At 40.5% G+C, this 25,365-nt stretch overlaps 1 protein-coding gene across 5 annotated transcripts in view; it reads right to left on the reverse strand.

Moving 5' to 3' along the window:
• The window catches only part of FBXO11 (F-box protein 11), a 70,470-nt gene that overhangs the window by 1,397 nt on the left and 43,708 nt on the right, over positions 1-25,365 (reverse strand). For 3 of the 5 annotated variants that reach the window (XM_083605050.1, XM_083605054.1, XM_083605052.1), the window contains exons 4-22: positions 22,178-22,322; positions 20,117-20,246; positions 18,822-18,905; positions 18,602-18,734; positions 14,056-14,162; positions 13,852-13,963; positions 12,883-12,989; positions 12,647-12,784; positions 9,874-10,091; positions 9,106-9,191; positions 8,923-9,017; positions 7,653-7,775; positions 5,768-5,853; positions 4,219-4,295; positions 3,982-4,125; positions 3,358-3,468; positions 1,042-1,149; positions 200-308; positions 7-105 (exon numbers count right to left, since the gene is read on the reverse strand). In XM_083605050.1, the coding sequence (XP_083461176.1) occupies positions 7-105; positions 200-308; positions 1,042-1,149; positions 3,358-3,468; positions 3,982-4,125; positions 4,219-4,295; positions 5,768-5,853; positions 7,653-7,775; positions 8,923-9,017; positions 9,106-9,191; positions 9,874-10,091; positions 12,647-12,784; positions 12,883-12,989; positions 13,852-13,963; positions 14,056-14,162; positions 18,602-18,734; positions 18,822-18,905; positions 20,117-20,246; positions 22,178-22,322 (2,212 nt within the window). The remainder of the gene's footprint in view (positions 1-6; positions 106-199; positions 309-1,041; positions 1,150-3,357; positions 3,469-3,981; positions 4,126-4,218; positions 4,296-5,767; positions 5,854-7,652; positions 7,776-8,922; positions 9,018-9,105; positions 9,192-9,873; positions 10,092-12,646; positions 12,785-12,882; positions 12,990-13,851; positions 13,964-14,055; positions 14,163-18,601; positions 18,735-18,821; positions 18,906-20,116; positions 20,247-22,177; positions 22,323-25,365) is intronic. The other 2 variants (XM_083605051.1, XM_083605053.1) reach the window with 1 other exon arrangement.

A 25,365-nucleotide genomic window follows, 5' to 3' on the forward strand; every position in this document is an offset into this window, starting at 1 on the left:
ACATACCTATCATGCCTAATAAATTCCACATCATGTCCTTGATGGCACTTCTTAATACAGTTTACGCATATGGCGTTGCGGTCTGTGGTGTTGCAAGTGTGACATCTAAAATGCAATGTTAACAACAATTTAAAACTGATCCATTTTTTAAACATGCAAACGTTAAGCTGTGGGAAAAGTAGATCCCATACTTGCTTACCTATAGAAATCATGCATGGGGTAGCTGGTGTAACTTGATATTTTATATAAACATTGGCCTCTACTGACAGCTTTTTCTATGGCATCTTGATTGTTCATTATTTTGTTATCTGCAATAAAACAGTGGTCAGATTTAACAGTTTACTGCGGCATAGTGAGCCATTCTAGAGTTCATGAGCTATAGTTTGACTCTGAAAACCTCCGATCCAACAGCTGGATTTGATCTAAAGTAAGATTACACAATCCCTTTAGGATTTGAGCTTACACACGATGAAGAGTTTTGCAGTACAGTCGTACCTCAGAAGTCGAACAGAATCCCGTTTGACTTCCAAAACGTTCGAAAACCAAATCACAGCTTCTGATTGGCCGCAGGATGCTCCTGTGGCCAATCAGAAGCTGCTGAAGCCCCGTCGGATGTTCAGGTTCCAAAAGAACGTTTGCAAACTGGAACAATCACTTCAGGGTTTGCGACATTTGGGAGCCAAAACATCCGAGTTCCAGGGTGTTCGGGATCTAGGGCACAACTATACAAGTTTTAACACACTACTTACTCTTCACCAATATTGCTGCACCTGCTGTTCACACAAAACAAATACTAAGAGAAAATACATTGCCACTGCTAGGAAGTGTGTATGTCAGACACATTAATAGTTTTGCACGAAAGAGGTTTGTTTAAACTGAGCTACCAAAACGATCACAAATTGCTAATTTAGAAGCTGTCAAAGCAAGTTTCTAAATGTGAGGGTGCTTTGGGGGTTTCATTTTCATTGGGTATCCCTTATAAAGAGTTTCAGGAACTATTTCAGTAACTTACAAATTACAAATGAGCATAATTCAACATACCTTTCATTGTCACATTGACTCCAGAGGCTAGAAATAAACCTCCAAACCGGTTATTGAAAATCTGATTGCCTTCTAAAGTTGCAGTTGCATGATTTGTTATTTCAATACCTTAAATTAGAGGGGAAAAGGTTAGTTTAGCAGAAAATTTGACGTATTTAGCTGTCGCAACAATTTTTTTACTCTTCTGGTACTATCCAAAGAGAAATAGTATACTAGTTAATTAGCAGAAACTGCACTCTTAAAAAAATATTAAAATGCTATTTGCCTCAGTTACTTGCTACTTGAATGATTATAAACTTTGGAGTTTTCATCTAGAGCAGGCTGCATACTAGACGGGAAAACCACCACCTAGGAACGTCTCAGTCTTAGATGAAGCTTCAGTTTATTGGCCCTCAAATCAATTACCACAGACCCTGTATGACCCCACACTCCACAGTTTCATGCAGATGTTTAATAGCATGGGGAACAGAATCAGTTCCCATACTGGAGAATCAGGGGGCCGAACAATCTCCCTCGAGGACCACATTCTGAAACTGGCTGTCCAAGTAGAATCAGAACCACTGCAATATGGTGCCCCCAATCCGCAACTCAGCCGGTTATTCCAGGAGGATTCCAAATCTGATGGTATTGAAAGATGTCAAGATCATTGCATTCTCTGTCTCTCCCAACACAAGTCATCATACAGGGTGGCAACCAAGGCAGTTTCTGAGCCAAAAGTAGGCCTGAATCTTGATTGAACTGGACTTAAAAATGTTGACAACCACCCTCTCAAGGAGACATCTGCCGCTGGCCTAAAACTAAGTCAGGTTTCTTCAAGAATGGTCTTATTGCCACCTCTCAAAGCAAAGCATAAATTATTAGCCTGGCCCTACCCACTGTCTCCTCCTTGCGTGATTTTATAGGCTAACAGTAGCTGCACAAACTGACAAAGCACCCTGTACACGTTCTTGGGCCAAAGCAACTGAAACCCACCCAACAACAGCAGACAAGAAAAGTGTTCCTTACACCTCTGTAGCACCTGCTCCAAAGGTGGAGTCCAGATCGCAGCAGATCCAAGCAATTTTATGCTCGTAACACCTCGCTAGAGCCTGTAAGTGTATAGGCCCATGGCTATTTGGAACAACTCCACTGAATGACAAACAGAGGAAGCAATGGAGGTGAAGTACGCTTTCTTCACTCAGATCCGGCAGTGAACCCATGTTTGACTGCATTTGTTGGGGAGTTTTTCTCCCCCTGTGCTCATCACCTCGCAAGCTTGCTTCATTGTTACAGCTCCAGGATATATCATGGAGCTGTTTGTATTGTGGCATGTTACTCCATGTTGTCTCTGCCTAGCAAAGACGCTTTTTTCTTTAAGATTTGACATGAGTGAGGAAGCAAAGATGCATTGTCAGCATGCTTACAGTGGCCAGTTATTCCTTGAATGGTTAAAATAATAATAAAATTATTACATCTGAAGGCAGCCCTGTATCAGGAAGTTTTTAATGCTTGATGTTTTACTATGTTTTTATATATGCTGTAAACTCCCCAGAGTGGCTGTGGAAACCCAGCCAGATGGGTGGGGTATAAAATTATTATTATTATTATTATTATTATTATTATTATTATTATTATTATGCTGCCACAGAGGGCTGTGCAAAGTGATGACTGAAAATGCATCAAACAATAATTAATGAGAGTGCTTGGGCAGATACTACGGTCCTATGAGAAATTACAGGCTGCCTTGAAGTGATCACCAAAGTAAATCCTTCCTAAAAATTCTGCTTTTCTATGGCCCTTAACCACTGGTATAAAATAAATGATAATGCACAGTGAAAAAATGAAATGTAACTAACAAGGCCTATGCATTATTTACAAACGCTTGACATGGTTTAAGGTGGGAGGAGGAAGAAATACGCTGAATGTATGAAAAGTTATAACTTTTAAAGAAAAATAGACACAAAGCTTTACATTTTTATGAAAGTTTTGAAATATAAAGGAGCTTCCAAAATGATTTAAATAAAGTCCAAATCTCCAACAGTGAAAGAAAAGAGTTGCCTATTAAATTACTAATTCAGGAATTCACTTCTGGCAAAATATGGTCTCTCTTCCTCCTGTCTAAAATGTTGGCCATTTAAAACATGGGTGGCCTGGCTAACCAGTAGTTTTTAAGGGAGAAAAAAGAAAACCACCGCTGATATTTTGGACAATACAAAAGTTCACTGGTGATTTTAAGACATTATGAAATATCAGAGTATTTGCAAATGACTGAAACACTTCTAGATCTGATGTCTTAACACTATTCTGAGATAAAGACAATATAAATCAAATACAAACCAGCAGCAAATCCATCAAATATTCTATTTTTTCTTAACACAGGATGACTATTTGTGCTGATAAGGACCCCAGCTTGTGCATTCCTAAAGATATCATTCTCTTCAAGGAGACCTAAGACAGAACAAAAATAATCAGTCTGAAATTTGTTTTGTTTACAAGCACAGAAAATAAATAAATACTGAGTACAGTAATTGTGCGGGGCGATGGTAGATATATTGCTTTTTAACACTTGGAATATAGACATATTCAAATACTAACATAAATGTTTTCTGCAGAAAGTGGGAATTAGCTGAACTCCAACAGCTATTTGAATTAGTAAAATGTAGCTTGGTTATCTGAACAGGAAGAAAGGGTTTTACATATTCTTCAGCCACAATTTGGAACTCTCTCAGAAAAGGCCACAGTTTAGCTAGTGAAATTTTGATCCTGCAATGCAGACATATTCTTGGTGGCTAAATAGAGAATTACAGCTCCTTTTTATATTATATATGACTAAACAGCTTCTCAAAGGATCAAAATATGGTCACAGTGACAGTTGATTAAAGAGAACAAAGACTTCATTTTATTTTTAAAAGGCATCACTCTGGCTAAAAATAAACATTATAAAAGTGAGTGGACTAGTACCTCTGCCCCCATTAAATATACAGATGCCTCCATCTCTTCCATCATGGATTTTGTTTCTTCTTAATGTGGGATTGCTGTCTGTCTTAATCCAAACTCCAGCCATTGCGTTATCAAAAATTTCATTGTCTTCTATAAAGCCGAGCCCTTTCAAACATAAAATAAAACATCAATATTTTGCATTAGGGTGAAACAGCCTCATATTTTAAATTATAAGAATGAAGTAGAGGGGAAGCTTACCAGAATTATAAACAAGAATCCCACCATTCTGGCCTCCCCAAATTTTGTTGCGCCTGATTTTGGGGTTGCTTCCAGTTCTGTACATAAGCAAACAAAGAGGTTACTCAGAAATAGCTTATTATTTTGTACAGGTGACGTGAACTACATTTGATGATTTAAAAAGCACTATCAGCATTGTACAATCAAGAAAGATTTAAGTACCTGCATGATAAGCCTAGAGTACGTTAGGCACTCATACATTTCTTCCTATATACCTTCCCCTCTCAGCATGTATAGAAAACAATCCCATAGACCACGAGATCCCCGTTTAGCTGAATGCAGAATCTCTCCTATGTTATGAACCAAATCCAGACTCACAAAGTAATGTTCTGGCAGATAAAGGTTCTGAAAGTACATGGCTGCACCAGATGTTCTCTTCTTTTTATTTTATTTTTTAAATAGTGAAGGGGCAGCTTAAATTCTTAATTAAGGTGCAATTCTTTTGGCTAGCATTCCCACACCCTTATAATATTACCCACTCCTTTTCAATATTACTGGAAATAATTGTGAACACCCTCACCCCCACTCTTTTAGTCTCAGCCCTCGTGTACATCTGAACACATCTAGTATATCTTTATACTGTAGTATAAAGAACAATGGATATAATGGGGCTTATATGTCTACAATTAATTTTTTATGGCACCTCTCATGTTCTAAAGTGACTCTATACCACACCCTGAAAAGTTGAGAAACTGAAGAGTATTTTTAGCTATGGAAAAAATCTTTCAAGTATGCTCTATGATGAAAGTTAAGAAACTGCTTGTGTGCACGAAAGGACTTTGCCATTCTTTTTCATCAGCCTGCAACTCTTCACTGTGTTTAAAAGGGAAGGGAAAATATAATTCATATGGCACACTTGGTGAACTAAGTGTGTTTTAATTTTTTGATGAAAACCAAGAACTCTGCAAAATGAACTCCTATTTTGCAGATAGAAAAATGAGGATAAAAGACAGGGACTTACTCTGAGGTCATCCAATAAAGCTTTGACAAATGTTAGATCAGAACAGGGGTTGCTAACCTCCTTGGCTTGAGGCTGCACTCACTCATGGCCAGCTCTCTAGGTGTGACCACCCAACATTCATTCTCTCTTATATGCCCACAGAGGTAGCTTAATTATCACACCATCCCTTCTCATCAAATGATTATTCTGATGACCAGGAACAGGGTGATTTGTATCCTCACCAGGACACTGGACTCTAGCCACTCCAGTGCTGGCATCTTAGGAGTTCAGAGGAAATTGCTTTTCCACTCCTGGAACAGAATCTGTCTCCCAGGCCAAATACAAAACTAGTCATTGAAAGACATGGGTCTGACACTTCCAACAATTTCAAGCCCAAGATAAGAGCTACTACCACATAACAATCTTGCCAGTGGACAGGAAAGGAAAACAGCCAAATCTAAAGTAACATATGTAGTGCAATTGTTAAGATGGTGAGAAAAGTTGACAATTCACTGACTGGTTTATATATTAAAAACATTTTGAAGCAAAACAAATGAAGATATGCTTTACCTGATTTGAACCCCTGAGTACATATGGTTATAGATATCATTGTCCTCCAGCACTCCATGTCCATTGTCATAGAAATAAACACCAACCTGGAGCATTAAAGAGACATTGGGAAATGGTAAATTAATTTTTATATCATGGCAATTTAAAGCCATGATTTAAACCAGGAAGAAAAGAGGTTGATTAAATCAAGTATCTCACTAATACTACTTCATGTATTTCCTAAACAATAGTGTAAATCTGACTACTAGTAAAACAGGTAAAATAGTTTTATTTACACTTTTATTTTTATAACCAAGCCTCACATTTTTGTTACTCTGTATACATTTTGCATGCTTTCCCTTTTTTTAACCTGTAGAGAGATTGTACTTAAAATATCCCTATACAGGATCTTTCATAATTATGACCAGCATCCCATACATAAGACTTGGTAAAGTTAAATATGGGAATATAGGAACCAACACACTGGGGATTTTCTTTTCTTTTCTTGTTCCCAGTGTTGCTCCTTTCTGCTTATTGAGCAAACAAGAACAGTTTGTTTTCATCAGGTAAAAATGAAATGCCTGTGTTTGGGAGGCATAGTGTAAATATTCATATCTGAGAAATGATCAAACTGGTTTTTCAATTAGAAAGAAAAGCCTCATTCAACATGAATCTAATACAGACACCAATTCAGTTTAGATTGTGATTAACTGTAGAGCTAACATGCTTACATCCACATTGCTTAACAGTGGCTTAAGAGAATACTGGGTTGTATTGTTATATCTATTCATATACTGCTGAATGCCAAAATGGTTTCTAAACCGTTTACAAAACAAAAATAACCTACTGTACAACACTGTTAAAATACAGAATTGAAAATACACCACATTTAAAATACACAAACAATGCCATTAAACAAAATAAATGTCCATGATTGAAATATGCAATGAAACAATCCCAAACAGCTGCATCTTCTGGAGCCAGAATGCCAACACAGATGGGGCCAACCACATTTCAGCAGAGTGTGCATTCCATAACACTGCGGCCACCTGTGAAATAGCCCCCTCTGCGTCACCACAAGCCAATCACCAGGGTGCGTCGGGAATAGGAGGATTCCACACCTGTTGAATTTAATGCCCTTTCTGGGCAATGGAGGGGAAGCCAGTCTTTCTGGGTGACCTGGTCCAGAGTCTTTAAAGGTTTTATATCTAAGTAACAAGAGCTTAAAACTTGTTCAGTGGCTAATATGCAGACAGGGCAAAGTCCCTTAGCACTGGCATGGTATGTGCCTGGTAAGCAGCCCCACTCACCAGGTGGGCTACAGCATCCTGCATCAGCTGCAGCCTCCACACCGGTTGTAAGAGGAGCTCCACACAGGGCATGACAGGAGCATAAATGTTAGGCTACCAGTGCATTAGTCACAGAGGCCAAGCTATCTATGTCTAGGAAAGGGCACAGTTGACATACCAACCAAGGCTGGTGATAGGTGCTCTTCACAATGGAGACTGATGCAGATGGTTCCAAGAGGCCTTCTAAACAATGTGCCTGTTCTTTCAGAGGGAGTGCAAATATATCTAGAGCAGGTTAAGCCCCAATACTTGGACCTGGGAACCACTTGCCCACAGTGTCTCTGTCTAATATCCAATTAAGTCAAACTCAAGACAAAAGTCCACCAAAACAAATCGACTTGACTAACTCAAGAACATTTATTTCAATGGGTCTACTCTAAGTAGGACTTAAGTGGATGCAACCGATAGTATTTTCACTTTTTAAGAAACCATGCAATTTGGAATGCAAAAAATCCAAATGTTATTTCTTTAAATTTCACATTTTTTAAAAATCCAGCCATACGGTAAAGAGTTTGAAATCAGTATTACTGCCAACCACATAGTAAGGTGGGACGTACCTGTTTACCACTATGTATTCTATTTCTTCTCAGCACTGGCGTGCTTCCCGTTGTCACCCAGACTCCAGCCAAGGTATTACTGTAAACTTCGTTTTCTTCAATCACACCTTGGCCTTTTTCATGCTGAAAGCAAAACAAAAACTGGTAAACAAAAGCAAGACCTGCAAAAAAAAGGTTTATTTTTAAATGTTCCTACTTCCTTTTGTTAGCTGCAGCCCCGTCCTTCAACTCTCTTTGTAGCCAGTTAATTTTTCTTTTCCAACTGTAACTCACCATTTGGTGGTTACTGAGCATGCATAGTCCTCACTGGGGTGTTTGGGGATCACCCAGTAATTTTTTAAAAAGTTATGTTTGTTTTTTTACTTTTGCAACCCTCAAAGTTATACCAAGCATGCAGGTATTTCCCACTAGTTCCTTAACGACATGTTTTTGCCTACAATCTCAGCAGCACTCCACATCTTAGTTCACTATTAGAAAGAGTGAATCTGCTTCAATGCTTTAATTTATCAAGGTCACAGTTAGCCAATGTTGGGAAATATGAATGCAAGAGCCACCCTGCTGGATCAGACCGAAAGCCCATCTGGCCCAGGATCCTGTTCTCATAGAAGCCATAGCCAGATGCTAGGTGAAGCCTGCAAGCAGGTCCCAAGTGAAACACTCTCTCCTCATCAGCACCTCCCAGCAACTGATATAGAGGCATATTGCCTCTGACAGTGGAGGTAGAATATAGCCTTACCCTCCATGAATTTTTAAAACCCTCTTTTAAATGCTTTCATATTTTCATATCTTTCATATTTTCATATCTTTCATAAGAAAGAAAAGTGCATTATCAACAATCTAACTTATGCAGGTTGACAATCAGGCCCTAACCTAAATCTGTGGCCTAATTATGACTTCTTCATTTTGAAACAAAACAACAACAAAAAAATTCCTTCCAGTAGCACCTTAAAGACCAACTAAGTTAGTTCTTGGTATGAGCTTTCGTGTGCATGCACACTTCTTCAGATACCACTTCTTCATTTTGGTGAGACTTAAAGTGTCCCAGTAACACAAGACAAGTTTTCAAACGTTTAGGGGTTAAAGATGCCAAACTGCCAACACTTTCAAGCAAACATTTTTTAAAAGCCCTTCCAGATTAATATGTTTAACAAGCTTTCCCTTCCAGGTTCTTTCCCCAACCACACGTTTACATTCCACATTTTGAATGCCTGAAAAGGGCTCCAGCGAAAATATTTCTGAGTTCACATCAAAACCACACAGAGATGCTCACCACATAAATACCGCCATGTTGGCCATCGTGAATCTTGTTGTGTCGAACAATGGGACAGCTGTTAGTCCGAATCTGTATCCCTGCTAATGCATTTCCTGTTAAAAGAGGTTAAGTATGAAGAAAAATGTGGCACAAGGACACAAGGAGTATCAAATGCAGCAAAGCAAATATTCATTTTTTTACCATATATGTCATTTCCTTCAATAAGGCCTCTTCCATCACCAAATATGTAGACTCCACCTTGATTCCCATTGAAAATTGCATTACCCCTAAGGTGCAAAAGCCAGAGAAAACAGAATTTGTCAAGCACCACATAATCTAAACGTACATAGGCTGTACAGTATACAAAGAACTGTGGCTTCTAAAGACTAATTAATTTTTATTACACATAACACTGCTCTTCACTCTAACAGCTTAGAATGGTTTCTATGACGTTCCCAGGTAGTCCCCATCTAGAAAGCTTACGGGGCTGGACTTGCATGATGGCTTAGAAATCAGATGATCCTCAAATATCAGTGGCAATGCACACTACAATGCCATCCATGTTTCCTTTGATGAGCCTCTGATATTTCCTCTGAATGCAGTACTTGCATTTGGTGCCTTCTAAATTTGATTCCAAATGCAGGACCTACTGGAATAGGGTCAGAGCTCTCAAGTGGAACCAATCCCCAGCAAAAAATAAGGCTTGAATTCTTCTTTTGGCTGGAATCTTCGGTAGCCACAGCTTGAATTCAAGCTGGGGCTACAGAAGAAGAAATGAAGAATCCAGAGAGCACTTAAAGAGTGCACTGCTGATTCTTCAATTGAAGTCGAATTACCTGATGTCATATGATACCAGGTGACTGACAGGTGGTGACGCTACCCATTTGTCAAAAATGGCCCACAGAGGGTGGGCCAGTCCCCACTTCTGTCCAAGGGCTTGAGAATCTAGGCCAAAATACAGACAGGTACCTTATTGTTGGGTCACTGTTTGAAGTAATCCATACACCTGCAAAATTGTTTGCATAGATCTTATTTTCTATAAATTGTCCTCTTCCTTTTTCATGAACATAGATTCCTCCAGTTTGACCATGGTGGATTTCACAACGAACTACTGTAGGGTTGGCATAAGCTTTCACTTCAAAACCTGCTATTCTATTTCTATGTATGTTGCAGCTTTCAAAATAACCCTGAAAACAAGGAAGAAAATGGGGAGTGGTAAGGAAATATAATTGGTTGGGTTTTTCCCCCCCTCCCAGCTACCTGACATTATAATAAAGATGGTACTGCGCAAAAATGCATTTAGACTGTTCTATTATTTCTTTAAAACTGCAAGTGCTCATGTTGGCTTACAGAGTAATTTTTAAGAGACAGGACCACATGCTCCATCTGAACAACTGTAAAAGCACTTCAAGTATTGCACTAGAAAACAGGCCCATTTCTTTGGTTGCAAAGTTGGACATAACAATAGCACATTGTTTCAGTGTAACATAACCACAAACTATGATTTAGCACAGACTTTTCCAACCTCATGTCCCCAGTTGTTTTTTGTATAACCCATCATGCCTGATCGTTGGCCATGTTAGCTGCAAACGGTGTGAGTTATATGGCTCACATGCTACCCCGTCTGTAACAACTATGGGATAAGAAGGCTTTAGACTGAAGTTGCGTGCTTTTCAAACCCTAAAGGTAAAGGTACCCCTGCCTGTACGGGCCAGTCTTGACAGACTCTAGGGTTGTGCGCTCATCTCACACTAGAGGCCGGGAGCCAGCGCTGTCCGCAGACACTTCCGGGTCACGTGGCCAGTGTGACGAAGCTGCTCTGGAGAACCGGCACCAGAGCAGCACACGGAAACGCTGTTTACCTTCCCGCTATAAAGCGGTACCTATTTATCTACTTGCACTTAAGGGTGCTTTTGAACCGCTAGGTGGGCAGGAGCTGGGACCGAACGACGGGAGCTCACCCCGCCGCGGGGATTCGAACCGCCGACCATGCGATCGGCAAGTCCTAGGCGCTGAGGTTTTACCCACAGCACCACCCGCGTCCCTACTTTCAAACCCTACACTGTGGTTAATCTTCCCTATAGTTAATAAAAGCAAGCCAGTTTAATGAGCTGTGGCTTTATTTTGCCTTATTTCTACTAGCCATAGATTAACCAGAGAATCATAGAATTGTAGTTGGAAGGAGGATCATCTGAGGATCATCTAGTCCAACCCCATGCAATGCAGGAATATGCAGCTGCCCCATATGAGGATCAAACCTGCAGCCTTGGCATTATTAGCATCACACTCTAACCATCTGAGCTATCCAGGTGTCTCTGGTCTTAGACCACACAGCAATAGGAGGTTAATCTAAAATGGGAGTGAAAGCTTTTGAATTATTGTGGTTGGTTTGAAGCAGGAGGGGACGGAAGACTCACCAAGGTTCATCCTCATAATCCGAAACTATGGCTTAGTGTTAAATCTGAACCAGCCTAGAGTCTTGCAGAGAATTGTCAATGCCAAGGCCACATTCTCACATTAAAGTTCAGTGTTACAAAGTCAACACCTGGTGATTTTGCCACATTGATGCCTCATGGCAAACATCTTCTTTCATATGGGGCAATTGCCCTTGTACACAGATCCGAGGCGGAGCTTTCTAAAACCCGTTTGTACAGGAAAGTGGCTGCTGAGTAACAACAATGCTGTAGTGACACATAAGAGGTCTTTTTGGCTCTGGTGGCAAAAAAGGAGCTGTAAATTGTAAGGAGAATTCAGAGGACTAAATTGAAACTCAGTTAGTGTAGCCATGGTGGTTCCTCTGTTATCGCCTCTCTCATAATTTCTAGTTACTATTTTTATTTGAAGTTGTTTGTGTTATATTTTATACAGTATGTGATTGTATGGATTTGTCATGGCCTTTGGCTAGTAAAATAAACTTTAACAAAACTAAAACAAATAATAATATGTCAAGTATATCCTGCAAATGTAAATCAGCCCTAACAAGTACTAACGCAAACACTGGAAAACAATAATTTCAGAACAAAGCAGCAGGTGAAGGGCAAGCTGAAAATAAAACATCAAGAATCTCTGCATAATTGGAATTCTGTTCCCAGTTTTTGAAATATGTTGTGGAAAGGAGCTGAATGTAATGCACCAACCAAAGATTGAGGGAGGTCTCCAAAGAAAAATGATCTTGTGATCATCATTGTTGAAGATGTATGAAGAGACAAGTGATGGATAGAAGACACTTTTCCCTATCAATCCTACACCTAACCTCCAAATCCAATTACAAAACCTAGCCTGCGGGGCGGGAGGTGGCATGAATGTCAGAATTTCGGTGGCCTGCTTTTGAGGAGGTATCGTCCTTCTACTTTAGTACCAATTTTTTGGTACCTAGTGTGCCAAGCGGCTGACATACACGAAGCAACTGAAACACCCATTCTAAACCCTGGTTTAAAAAGTAATGGTAGCCAGCACTTGTGAAGATGTAGCACTTCGCCAAAGATTATGCTAGTAAGGCAATGGAGGCAGGCATTCACATGGATGAGGGAACCTGCTACACATTCCCAGTCTTCTAACCAGGCATTACTTCTGCTCTGGGTCCAATAGTCTCCAATGTACATTATTTACTTGAGGGCCATGCAAAAGAGAAACCATCAACACTGGAAACAGGTGGACAAAAACAAGCTGCTTTAACACTCACTTTCCCCACAGAAATATGCACACCCCACAAGCTCCCCTCAAAAGGAAAAGTATACATTACCATGCCGTGGTCAAACGTGAAAACACCAACATCGCGCCCATGGTGAATATGATTCCTTCTAATAATAGGGTTTCCGTGGTTTTTGACCCAAATCCCAGCTAATGCATTATTGGAGATCTCATTGTCCTCATATATTCCCTAAAATATCAGAAAATAGTGTGAATTGAAGATGGATCAGGCAATTTTATTTTTGCAAGGTGGAAAAAAATGGGGGGGGGATGGGAAAGGGTGTTCACCTGTGCGTGATCTGTAATGTAGAGACCAACATTTTCACAATCACTGATGTTGCAATGCTTGATAGTGGGACAAGCTCCTTGACCACTAACACAGACTGCAGAACCAACTGAAGAGGAAACAACATTTACATTTTAAAACTGGAATTAGATCTGCCTTCTTAAGAGACCTACAACTTGCATCATCCATTAAAAATAATAAAAGAAAATGAAGTAACATGGAAACACTGAATAAACTTGGCTAGGTTCTTGCCAATTATCTTGGCTTAAGCTTTCAGGATAAACTAGATAGTAGGGGCATGAAATGGCTTCAGATGAATCCTGAGCCAAAGCAGAGGGCTTAGGATGGGTTGTGTGGCCAGTGCATGCCCTTGGCCAAGCCAGCTAATTCATTACCTCGCTTGCTCACAGCTACACCATGTGAACAGACCCACAGAGAAACAAGGAGTTGGGGAGCGGGGGCTGAGTTTGCACCATCCTGGTCCTTGCCTTATTTGCTCTTCAAGTGTGTGTGTGTCATCTGTGTGTGAGCACGTTACAACAGCTGTTTGTCCCGTGTATCATCTAGCTGCAGGTAGGAGTGTTTGTGTGGATGCAGGTGTGGTCTAGGGCCTCTGGAGTTCTTCCTTAGTGGAAGAACAGGGGGAGAGGCAGAGGGAGGAGAGTAGCTAGGAGATTTAACATCTACTTCTGATGGTGTGGGACATGTGTAGTACTGGGTCTTAGTTTACTAATCTGTGGCCCAATCCCCTAGCTGCATATTGGGTGAATGGCGGTGGGTTAATGATTCTGGGAGGGCAGGTAGAAGGGTGTGGTCAAGATGCCTCCCAATTCCAGTAGTGATGGGCAGGAGAAGGCACGGCTGGATGGCTGATCACGATCGGGGGCAGATGCCTAGTTGTTTGGTCTCCAGCCCTTGTGCATCTTGTACACCTGCTACTTCATGACAGTTTTAACAGAGAAATTACTAACCTGTACAAGTACTTCGAATAATACAATGGTCTATTATTGGGCTGCAGTTAACTGTAATCTCTAAGCAGTGGTGAGCATTGTGATGTTGTGCAGATTTATCATCAGGGTTAAACTGAAAGTAAATACAATAAAACTCATTACAAGCCATCCATTTCTTTCAACTCAAGTAATTTCAACTTAAGTGCTTGCTCCCATGTTTCTTACCCTGATTGTCATATAACCAACGTAAGCATCCTCAGATCCCTCCATGAAGACAAAGGTTGAATCTCTTGTGTTTTCTATAATGACCTTATCTGCCACTTTCCCGGGTGCTGGCGGGGGAAACAATAATAAAGCTGATGGTTGAAAATGCACAGCATATTTCCAATACAACCTACAATTACGTTGTTCCAGCAATAAGCTTTATACTTCCATTGTGACTCAGGATAACAGCTCTGGCTCTTTAAGTACAGACATTCAGTCTCAGATTCATTCAGTAAGTTCATTTTACAAGAAATAGAAGGATCTTTCTGTTAAGTTTTCTCAAAGTCAGACCAACTCCCAACAGACCAACTCTTCTCAACAGACCAACTCCCAGGTTTTAGATGGAAACATTTCTTCAGTTAAAAGCTAACAGAATTAATAAAGTGTCAACTGTGATTTCTAGAACAATCATTATGTATTTACTGAAGAATCTGCTTTAATGCTATACTTTAAATTAGACTCATAGAATTATGGAGTGGGAAGGGACCTTGGTGAGAGCGCCAAATCCTGACCACTAAACCAGGGGTTGGCAACCTAAGGCCCATGGGCCACAAGCAGCCCACGGGGGTTGTTTAACTGGCCCACAAATTGAGCCACCCACTTGGTGAGTCCCCGCGCGCTGCAGTAAACCAGAATAGCGGGGCAGGGACTTGCTTCCGCGGTGCCGGAAATTGCATCTGCGCATGCGCAAAAGCCGGAAATCGTGGGAACATGCGCTTACAATCCAGCCCTCAGAGGGATCTCCACTGAGTGATCCGGCCCAGGCGAGGTAAACCATGCCGACTCCTGCACTAGACCATCAGGGATGTGCAGGGAAGGGACCTTGGTGGTCATCTAGTCCAATCCCTGCTCAGTGCAGAATACTACTAAAGCATCCCTCACAGACAACAGATCCCTGTTTCTATTTATAACTATGAAGCTAAAATATTAGCTTTATTGAATAAACTGCAAGACATTTAATGCTAGTTAATGGCTCTTTATTTCTCCAAAACCTTTTTACACACTTCTTCATTACTTTTTTAAAAGGCAGTTTACAACAAATGAACACCAACATTTACTAGTATCCAAATTAGTGTAAACCAATATACAGTCGTACCGAGGTTGCTGAACACCTCGGAACTCGTACATTTCGTCTCCCGAATGATCAAAAACCGGAAGTGAGTATTCCGGATTTCAAATGATTTTCAGGTGCTGAATGTCTGGCATGGCTGCAGTCAAACGGACTTCCGGAATGCATTCTGTTCCAGAACCAAGGCACGACTGTATTGAGTTGGTTGAAGAAGTCAGATGTTTTTTCAAGAACACGTGTGCTATTCTTAAGAAGCCAGCAGGGGGAGCAGAAAGCCACAATCCAACATTCTCATTTTGATGGCGGAAGTGCAAGTTTGCAACTTAAGTATCTGTCAGAATGAAAGGACCTACAAGCTAGATTCAGTATAGAAAATATTTATTTCATGCAGCTTTAGAATTTCTCCTCTTAATACTTGTGAGCAAAGTGGTTATAGTCAATCCAAACAAGATGTAAATACTGTTGATTGCCCCAGATGAGTGGTATCCAACTTGTTTTGGAGGGGGCTGAACTTCCCCCAAGAGACAAACAAAATTTGGACATAATTTGTTTACAGGAAACCCACATTACAAGATTACACAAAAAAATTTAATAAATAAAAGATTGGGCCAAGAATTTATTTCTTCTGACAAAGTCAAAAAAAGAGGAGTGGTTTTCTATGTCAAAGATAAACGGAATCCAAAATTTGCTTTCAAAGATGAGGAAGGAAGATATATCGCAGTTGAAATTTCAGCACAAGGCGAGAAATTTTTGGTATTAGGAATCTATGCTCCTAATGATGGCAAAGCGGAATTTTTTAAGAACCTGGAAGCAAGTCTGCTGGAATACTTGGATTATAAAATTATTTTGATGGGGGATTTGAATGGCGTTGCATCTACATTGATGGACAGAACTCAGAGATCAAAGGTTACGAGCTTGCAGCCTGTATTGTTGCTGAAAGGGTATGTGGTCTCAAAGCACCTCGCATCATCTTAGGGTGACCTACCAACTGCATCTTGTAACAACTTGCTTGGTTTACTGTGGCTGCACTGCCTCTGAACATGGTCCAGAAAGTTCAGATTATCAGACACAGAGCAGGAAAGCTGCTCAATACGCTCATCTTACACAACTACTTCGTCGTTTGCACTGGCTTCCAGTTCATTTCTGGGCCAAATACAAAGTTATGGGGTTACCTCTGCTCACAAATACCTGCACAGATCCCAAGACCATCTTCAGAGGCCCTTGTTGAAGTGTCCCTGCTGCTCAAGACAAGGCACATGGCTAGCAAAGAGAACTTTTCAGTGGAAGCTCACCTGACAGTGTGATCTTTTTGGTGTGTGGTGAAGGCATTTTTATTTCGCTAGGCACCATTTGAATGATTTTAGACCTTGGGCCCTACTGGCTTTATTCTGACATTGTTTTAATCAGTGTTTTTCTGCTCATGTTACGATTATTTTTATTTTATGGTTTAAAAATATTGTGCACACTTTCTAGAAAAATGCTGCAAATAAATAAAGCAGAACAAGCTAACTACTTTAAATAGCTGGTTAAAAGGGAATAGGCATGCACACCACACAGACACCAACTAATAGGAAAAAAGAAATCAAATACCAGAGTTCTCTCTCAAGGAAGGAGCTCTTTAACTGACAAGCTAAGAGAGAAGTGAGCAAAGATACCTGCCATTCTCCACCTACCCCTTATTTCTGGGCAGCATGGCTGGGCTCCAGATTTGTGGAGAATCAGGGCCCTGCTGCCACAGTAGTTAGTTCCTGTACGCCTGCTGTCATCTAACTGAGAGAGTATTTTCTTTTGATTAACATTGTTTGTCTGCAAGTAATCGCTCTAGTAATTATATATCTTTCTACAGCATTAGATACACACCTTATGTATCATCACCACAGACAGAAGAACAAACACATTCATTAGCTGTAGATTGGCATTCATTCTGTTTGGGCAATTGTTCTGTAGTTTGTGACCTTTACCTAAGCAGAAACAAGTCAGCTGCACCATTCAGGGCTGAGAGCGAGTTTTCGCCATGATCTTTGGGGCTAAACAAGTTGAGGCTAACCTGCTGGGAGCCGGAAGGGATCTGCCCTGCCTCTTTCCACCTGGCTTGGGGCAGGGCCTGACTGGCTCCATAAAGGACTGTTGCTGCTGCTGCTCGATAGAGGGGGCTCCTTTTTAAAATAGTTTTTATTTTTTATGTCCTTTAAAATTGAATTTTTCCCCCCATTTGGTTGTGTACCTTTTGATGTGTTTTATTTATTGTTTATGACTTTTGTTATGTTGGTAATTATGTAAATCTTGTCATGTTGTAAGCCGCCTTGAGAATTGTTCTAACTATGGAAAGGCAGCATACAAATAAAATGATGATGATGATGAAGAAGAACTACAGCATGACATAAAGGAAGTCCCATAAGTTGATACGCAAAGTGATAGGCAGTATAATAATAATAATAATAATAATAATAATAATAATAATAATAATTTATTTATTTATTTATACCCCGCCCATCTGGCTAGGTTTACCCAGCCACTCTGAGCAGCTTCCAACAAAATATTAAAATACCATAGTCTATTAAACATTAAAAGCATCCCTAAACAGGGCTGCCTTCAGATGTCTTCTAAAAGTCTGGTAGCTGTTTTTCTCTTTGACATCTGGTGGGAGGGCGTTGGGCGGGTGCCACTACCGAGAAGGCCCTCTGCCTGGTTCCCTGTAACTTGCCTTCTCGCAGCGAGGGAACCACCAGAAGGCCCTCGGCACTGGACCTCAAGTGTCCTGGCAGAATGATGGGGGTGGAGACGCTCCTTCAGGTATACTGGACCAAAGCTATTTAGGGCTTTAAAGGTCAGACCAACACTTTGAATTGTGCTCGGAAACGTACTGGGAGCCAATGTAGGTCTTTTAAGACTGGTGTTATGTGGTCTCGGCGGCCGCTCCCAGTCCACCAGTCTAGCTGCCGCATTCTGGATTAGTTGTAGTTTCCGGGTCACCTTCAAAGGTAGCCCCACATAGAGCACATTGCAGTAATCCAAGCGGGAGATAACTAGGGCATGCACCACTCTGGCGAGACAGTCTGCGGGCAGGTAGGGTCTCAGCCTGTGTATCAGATGGAGCTGATCCAGCTGCCCTGGACATAGAATTTACCTGTGCCTCCATGGACAGCTTTGAGTCCAAAATGACTCCTGGGCTGCGCACCTGGTCCTTCAGGGCCACAGTTATCCCATTCAGGACCAGGGAGATCTAATACAGATCTTGGGAGATTATATATTTTTATTTGGGCAGTAGGTAATTTGAAGATGCTCTTCCCCTCCCTCCAAAAAATCCAATAAAAAGTGCTCTGTGAAACAATGGAGTCACATCATCCATGCTTCCTTTTCTTTCCCTGCTATCCAGAAACATTCAAGAGAGAACAGAACTTTATATACTGAAACTGGGATGCCTTTCAAATTAAATACCTGCACCAATCATGGTGATTGGAGATTCAATGTATATCCACTCGTCCGTGTATATGCCAGAATGAACAAAGATAAGTCCATCAAAGTGAGCTTCTTGAACCCCACCTAATGCATCTTCAATTGTGTCATAATACTAGAAGAAAACAAGAAGTAGTTGTAAGACAAATAGCCACAGGAGAGGCATGTCAATATTCACTTGAAGTGATTCAGAAAAACTTACCAACATGTTTTCTCTTCCTTTATATCTTGCTGGGTTACTGTAGAAATGTTCAGCAAATCCTGGCTTTACGTGAGCTCCTTTATACTGAAAATGGAGGGGGAAAGCATTTTGAGGTAAGCCTACAATGAAGCACGACCTATGGGTTACATTTTAAAAGAGAGAGACAGACAGCACGCACAAGTGTAGCATTGCAAAGCTCCTCAAAAGAGTTCAGAGCACTGATATTAACCATGCTCAGTAGGTGGATCTGGAGTCCAAGATCTGTCGCTTGCTTCAGGTACAACTGAAAAAGCTGCACTTTTGCCAACAGAAGGGAAACTGAATCTTATTGAAGACTTTGTCTTCCAATCAAATCTGTAACTCTGAGCTAAGTTATTTCCCTCAGTTTCTACACCTCATTCTAGACGATGACAAACATCCAGGAACTACATTGCTAAAAAGCAGGATGGGGCGTACACAACACAGGGAAAATGTAGATCCACCATGTTTTGTAGATTACAAGATTGCAGCAATCTTGGCACATCCTCATTTTCCTTCAGATACTTTGTTGTACTTGATTCAACACTCATCTCCTCATTCAGTGATTTAAATGACTTCTGTCCCTGAAATTACGCTTTCTGGTCTTGATTGTAATTATAGACAAACTTAGTTACAGTCTGTATTCTGTCTCACCTTCCCGAAATGACTCTGGACAGTGGTGGCAGTGTCTGAACCACTCATGGTGCTAAGTCAGACAGCACAAGTCGGCCTCTTGCTTGTTTCATCCGCAGTACAGTTGCACCAGGAGTGCCCCAGAAACTTTTGACCAGGATGCAATTCATTTACATAAAACCATAGTTTGTTTTTAAACTATGTTTACTATGACATGAGAATCAGGCCAATGCCTCATTCATGCGGAGAAATCTTGCTAAAGACAGTTGCACTGCTGAAGCATGAGGAGTCTTATGGCAGAAGAATAACAAAGTGGAAGAACAAGGGAAGATGAATTTGTATGGGAGAATTAAGGTCAGATTAGAATGAGGAAGTATAGTTGGCACAGAGAGCTGGGGAACCTTAAATGTAAATAATTTGAGGTGCTGATTTTTAAGCAGAGACTGAACTGAGATCTCAGTGAAGACACTCTAACTGAAGTGGGAAAAGATTCCGAAAAAAAGGAGAAGTCCAAATGCTCACCAGGCCATAAGGAGGAAAAGGGGGAATTACCACATACCTCCCCCCTCCACCCCCTTCAGCATTTGAAACATTCTAAAACAACATGAAATACAATGAGGAAGCTTTTAAAAAGGCATTCATACCAGTTGCTGAAAGCTTTCCTTCCAGGGATTTGGGTGTTCATACTCTTCTGGATTTATCTGATAAAATTTACCAGGTTCAGGGTGCATCATTGGACGTGTATACTCAAATACTTCCATGTAGAGTCGTTTCCTAAACAAAGACACCCAGAATACAGAAGTGTGAATAGACTTTAACAAAACAAAGGTATAAACCGGATGGATCAAAAATTACATTAAAAAAATGGAAACTTGAAAGTGGTACTTTCAGCAATGTTCATGCTGTTGCTAACTGTCTATTTCCCATTGAACACAGCAGACAAGCAAGAGAGCTGCCTATTTTAGACAAGTTTGGGAATTATCACTTAAGATAAAAACATAGTAATTAAGAGTAACAATGTTTCCAGATGTGCACTGTTATTTGGGTAAGTGTCTAGGTGTGAGCAAAGTTTTAAACATGTGCTTAACAGCATAGAAGGATTTTGCTGAACAGCGTCAAATTTAGCACCATTTCTCACTCTGTGACTTTTTAACAGGAATAACAACATCCTTATATAAAAACGAGCGATGTGCTCCATCTGGCATCCTTAACTGTATCCAGAGATACTTGACCAAGCCATGTACTAGGGATGGGGCATCAGTTGCCCTCCAGATATAGTTTGACTCCAACTCCCATCAGCTTCAGCCAACATGGTCCATGGTTAAGGAAGATGGGGGCTGTAGTCCAGCAACATCTGGAGTGCCATAAGTTCCCCATCGCTGCCATATATTAAGCACACATATAATGGTATATGAAGGAGTGCGTTCTGCAAGAATAAATGCCTAGGCATGCTCCTTAGCTGCTATTTGGAACCTACCCACCTCCTGCAATCAAGGTCTGAACAGCAGCCCCAACTTGGCATTCTATCCCACATGTGGCCTGGCTTGCTATGTGCTGGGATTCCTTAAGCTTGTAAGACAGGTACCTTTCTTACCATTTTAGGTACAAGGTGAAATCTGTCTTATTACCCCAGGCTTTTAGAGGCTTCTGATCTATGTTTTAATCTGCTCACCATTTTTGTGTTTTGTTTTAATGGCCCCTGGTTTGTTAATTTTATCTTTATCCTCCCTGTTGCTGTTTTTATTATGCTGCTTTATTCAATTCTTAGTTACCTCGAACCATTCATAAATTGGAGGATGTAAATCCTAAGACAAGTGTTTCTTTGATGAGATAAGCAGGCTTTGACTGTTAGGTGGGAGGTGTCCCATTTTTAGACTTTTCTATTCATCAACCCGTCTCCATCAGTAAAATCCAAGTGTTAAAGAGATTGATGTATTTTAAATTTACTTGAACAAACATGCCTGATTCTAGAGCTTTTAGAGGGAAGAAGTTGGCAAGGAGTTGCATGGTAGCAGTAAGAAACGTAAAGCATATATATGGCTGGTATTATTTACAAGGCTTGGAGCATAATTGGGGGTACGGAAAAACCTGAGCCAAGCAAAACAAACAAGCAAAAATCCACTTTGTGAATGGGAACATATGGCAAACAACATCTGCATATTTTTAAGTGTATTTCAACAATTATGCAGGCACAAATCAATTGTGCCACCTGCAAGCAAGAGAAGACTTGCCTCCATTATGGGCCGAGTGAATTTCACCTGCTCATCCTCAAAGGGTGAAGGGCAAGACCAAGGCTGACCAAGGACAGGGGCAGGGAATATCACCTTTATAATCCTGGCACCAGAGGGACACCACGCTATTTCTGTTCCTGATGCCAGGCTTGAACTGTAACTTTTATTACATCTTTTGTAAGATGTTTTGAGAGCCTCTTCAGACTTTAATGTAGGATGTAAAGTATTCTAAATAAACAATTTTTGTTGTAAGATGGCAGATTGCAAGAAGAACCCTATATAACCAGAATCCAAACAGGAGGCATGAGCTACAGAAAAATAATAGTGCAACTTCAGGTGAGTGCAACAGAAATGTAATTCAAGTACCTGCTTTCGTTCAAAATAATTAGAAAACATATTCATGAATTCAATTTTTCTATTGTGTATGGCATATATAACATACTTCAGGATAATCAAAAATACCTTTTCACTTACCACAAAATTGGATCATTAGCCAGCTCACTGAAGCGCTTACATACACAAGCTGCTCTACAAAGATCTTGCTCCAGCAAGTATGAGAAGATTTTCAGAACCACTTCATCGGGCAACTTCTCTTGAAGATATTGTTCTGCAGGTGCTGCTATTAAATATAAAACATGAATAACATGACTGATGTTCACAACCTGTCTGGGGTATTTCCACCAAAATAGATCATGGACTTTCTGTCTCTCAAAAATCAAGTGAATTACCTAAAACAGATTTACTTAGGCAGAAGTTTGACAAAAATCAATGTTATTCAAGTTTTCCATTTAAATAATACACATTTCATTTTCTAAAGAAAGTTAGGTTCGCAAGCTTTAATCAGTTTGGTAAATCAATCAATAAAAGTTTAACAGCACATTTCTATCCTTTCGTTACTGCAACTGGATAAGGATGTGCCAGAACATATCACTGCTGTAGTAGATTTACACTTGTATGGAGATGCTACTGCAGAACGCTATACTAACATATACAGGCAATGAATGATACACGTCTGATTGACACGTGACCGCTACATCACGTATCACAACGACCTGGAAATTGCTGGCAAAGAGGGCAGAACGGGTTGGAGCAGGCTTATGTGCACTCAGCCAATGCATGTGGGGATCAGAAACATAACTACCATGCAAACCGGTCATTGCCTATACTTATGTCAGTGGAACACTGCTGTCGCAAGAGGCAAAAATAAGAAGTAGGATGAACATAAAAATTTAAGAGGAGTCTGCTGGATCAGGTCAGTGGTCCAGCATCCTGTTCTCACAGTGGTCAATCATATGGCTATAGGAAACCTGCCTAGCAGGACCTGAGCACAAGAGGACTCTCCCCTCCTGCAGTTTCCAGCAAATGGTATCAGCTAGGAGCCACTGATAGCCCTCTCCTCCACAAATGTTGAATCCTCTTTTAAAGCCATCCTACTTAGTTGCCATCAATGCTTCCTGTGTTAAGTGAATTCCACAGTTTAACTATGGGCTGTGCGGAAAAGTTTTTTGTCTGTCCTAAACCCTCCAATACTCAGCTTCATTGGAAGCCCCTGTTTGGCATCTGTCCGTCTTGGGAAGCAATGGGAGAGTCTACCTTTGGGGGTGAAGTTCACACTTTATTTTAAGGACAGCTTCATTTCCTGACTTTGGATAAACATTTCCCCAATAAAACAACAAAACTGATTTAACTTTATGTACACTGTGCTGGGTACAATTACAGATGCAAATTAGAATTCACGTTAGCTTTTCTATCCCTCAGTTCACTCCTTCTCAACATCTGCAAACAGGTCAAGAGACTGGGCTAAAAAACAATGAGGGTATGCTGTGATGTCTAGGCTGATATTTAGTGAGCCTAGATGAATGTAAAAAACTTAGCACGGGTCAAATCTGACCATTTTGCCTATTCAATTTCCAATATGTATGTGCAAATGATTCAGAAACTACTAAGATGCAGAATGGAAGTGAAAGGGCAGTATTGTGTATTTTGGCCTTACACTCTAGCTTACGTTTCCTCAAACGTGGCCCTCCAGATGTTTTTGGCCTACAACTCCCATGATCCCTAGCTAGTGGTCAGGGATGATGGGAATTGTAGTCTCAAAACATCTGGATGGCCAAGTTTGAGGAAGCCTGCTCTAGCTACTCCCTGAAGTCTAGCATGAAGTCTCTCAACTGTGATCTCTCCCTCTTTTTTTAAAAAAATAATACATGTTAGCCTTCACAGTGGGATGTTTCCTGTCTCCATAGCAACTGAAGGTAGACAGGTTCTACAGCCTGAAGGATAGACTAAAGAACTGTTCCTTATGAAGAACGTCACTTTTTTCTAACTACATATATTTACACGTAAACTCAAGGAAACTGAGTTTAAAAGAAATTATATAGATACAAGTAGGACCTATTGTTCCTATTATTTAATGAAAAGAATATGCTTTGCAGGAGGATTGCAAATTCTAATCATCACCATCCTAGTTAGCAATATGCTTTCAAGGAGTTCTTGGCATGGCTGTCAGGAATACACAATATTAAGTACTTCTGAGGGTGGGAAAGAAAATCACAAATATGGCAAGAATTTGGTTATTCATAGAAGTACTCATTACAGGAGTGTGATTGAGATACAACTTTTAATAATTTACCTCCACTGTAGAATTCTACTTAATTTTTCAAATGCCATTTATTTTAGCTGAACACTAACTAATTCACACGTGTAAGAAAAGAATATCACTGTGTCCCTCTGCTATACTTGCAGCAGCAACCATCAGATCAGTGTTAGAAACTGAGATATGAAAGCCAGGAGCTAAATGGCACCTTAGACCACCCCCCTAATATTTTTAAGAGTGTCTCTTCTCCAGTCTTCAGAGAGTGGCTGGAAGTGGGGAAGCAGAAAAAGGTCCTCCTTTCCTTCCACTCTGCAGACAAGCCCTGGATTCTTCCCACACAACTTTCCTTCATATAAATATATCTTTCCGGCACCACAAATTAACACGTATTACAGGCCTATACAACTGATGGCAGAGACACCGTGAGTGTCCAGTTCGCAAACAAATTTTGGAGTGCAATCACTGAAGGCCACTGAAACCTTCAAAGACCCCACTCCAAAATTTGTTTCGATTTTAAGCATCACTGTGAGAGTCTGAGGTAGGCAACAAGCACTACTTAAACCATCATAACTAACTGGCTAGTATATTTCAAATTAAAAGCACATCATACGTTAAACAAGACGACTAAAACCTAAACAAAACATGTAGAGTTTAAAAGAATACAAAGAAAGTTTTCAGGTCCCCAACCCATGCACGTTTTACTTGGGAAGAAACCCCATTGAACTTGGTTGGGATTTAATTCCAAGTAACAGACAGATCCAGATCAGGGTTGAAAGCAAAGATTTTTTCCTAAACAATGCCCAAATAGCTTCTTTTGTGCTTATATATTGCATTTTATTGTATTGCAGTTTGAATTTCTTAACACTGTAAAGCACAGTGCATTACAGTTGCTAAACAGACAGAAAAATCATTAAGTGGTCCACCAAGATGCTCAGCAGTTTTCAAATGGACTCTGGATGGGAAGTTCTCCTTCCATATCCCATATGTGTGAAATTCCACCCAAGGTTTAAACTCTCCTTACCCAGCCCCTTATTGGAGCCTCCCCTTCTGCACTGAAGATGAGAGAGAA

This window comes from Podarcis filfolensis, assembly GCF_964270895.1.
Source record: "Podarcis filfolensis genome assembly, chromosome: 3".
Classification (NCBI taxonomy): domain Eukaryota; kingdom Metazoa; phylum Chordata; class Lepidosauria; order Squamata; family Lacertidae; genus Podarcis; species Podarcis filfolensis.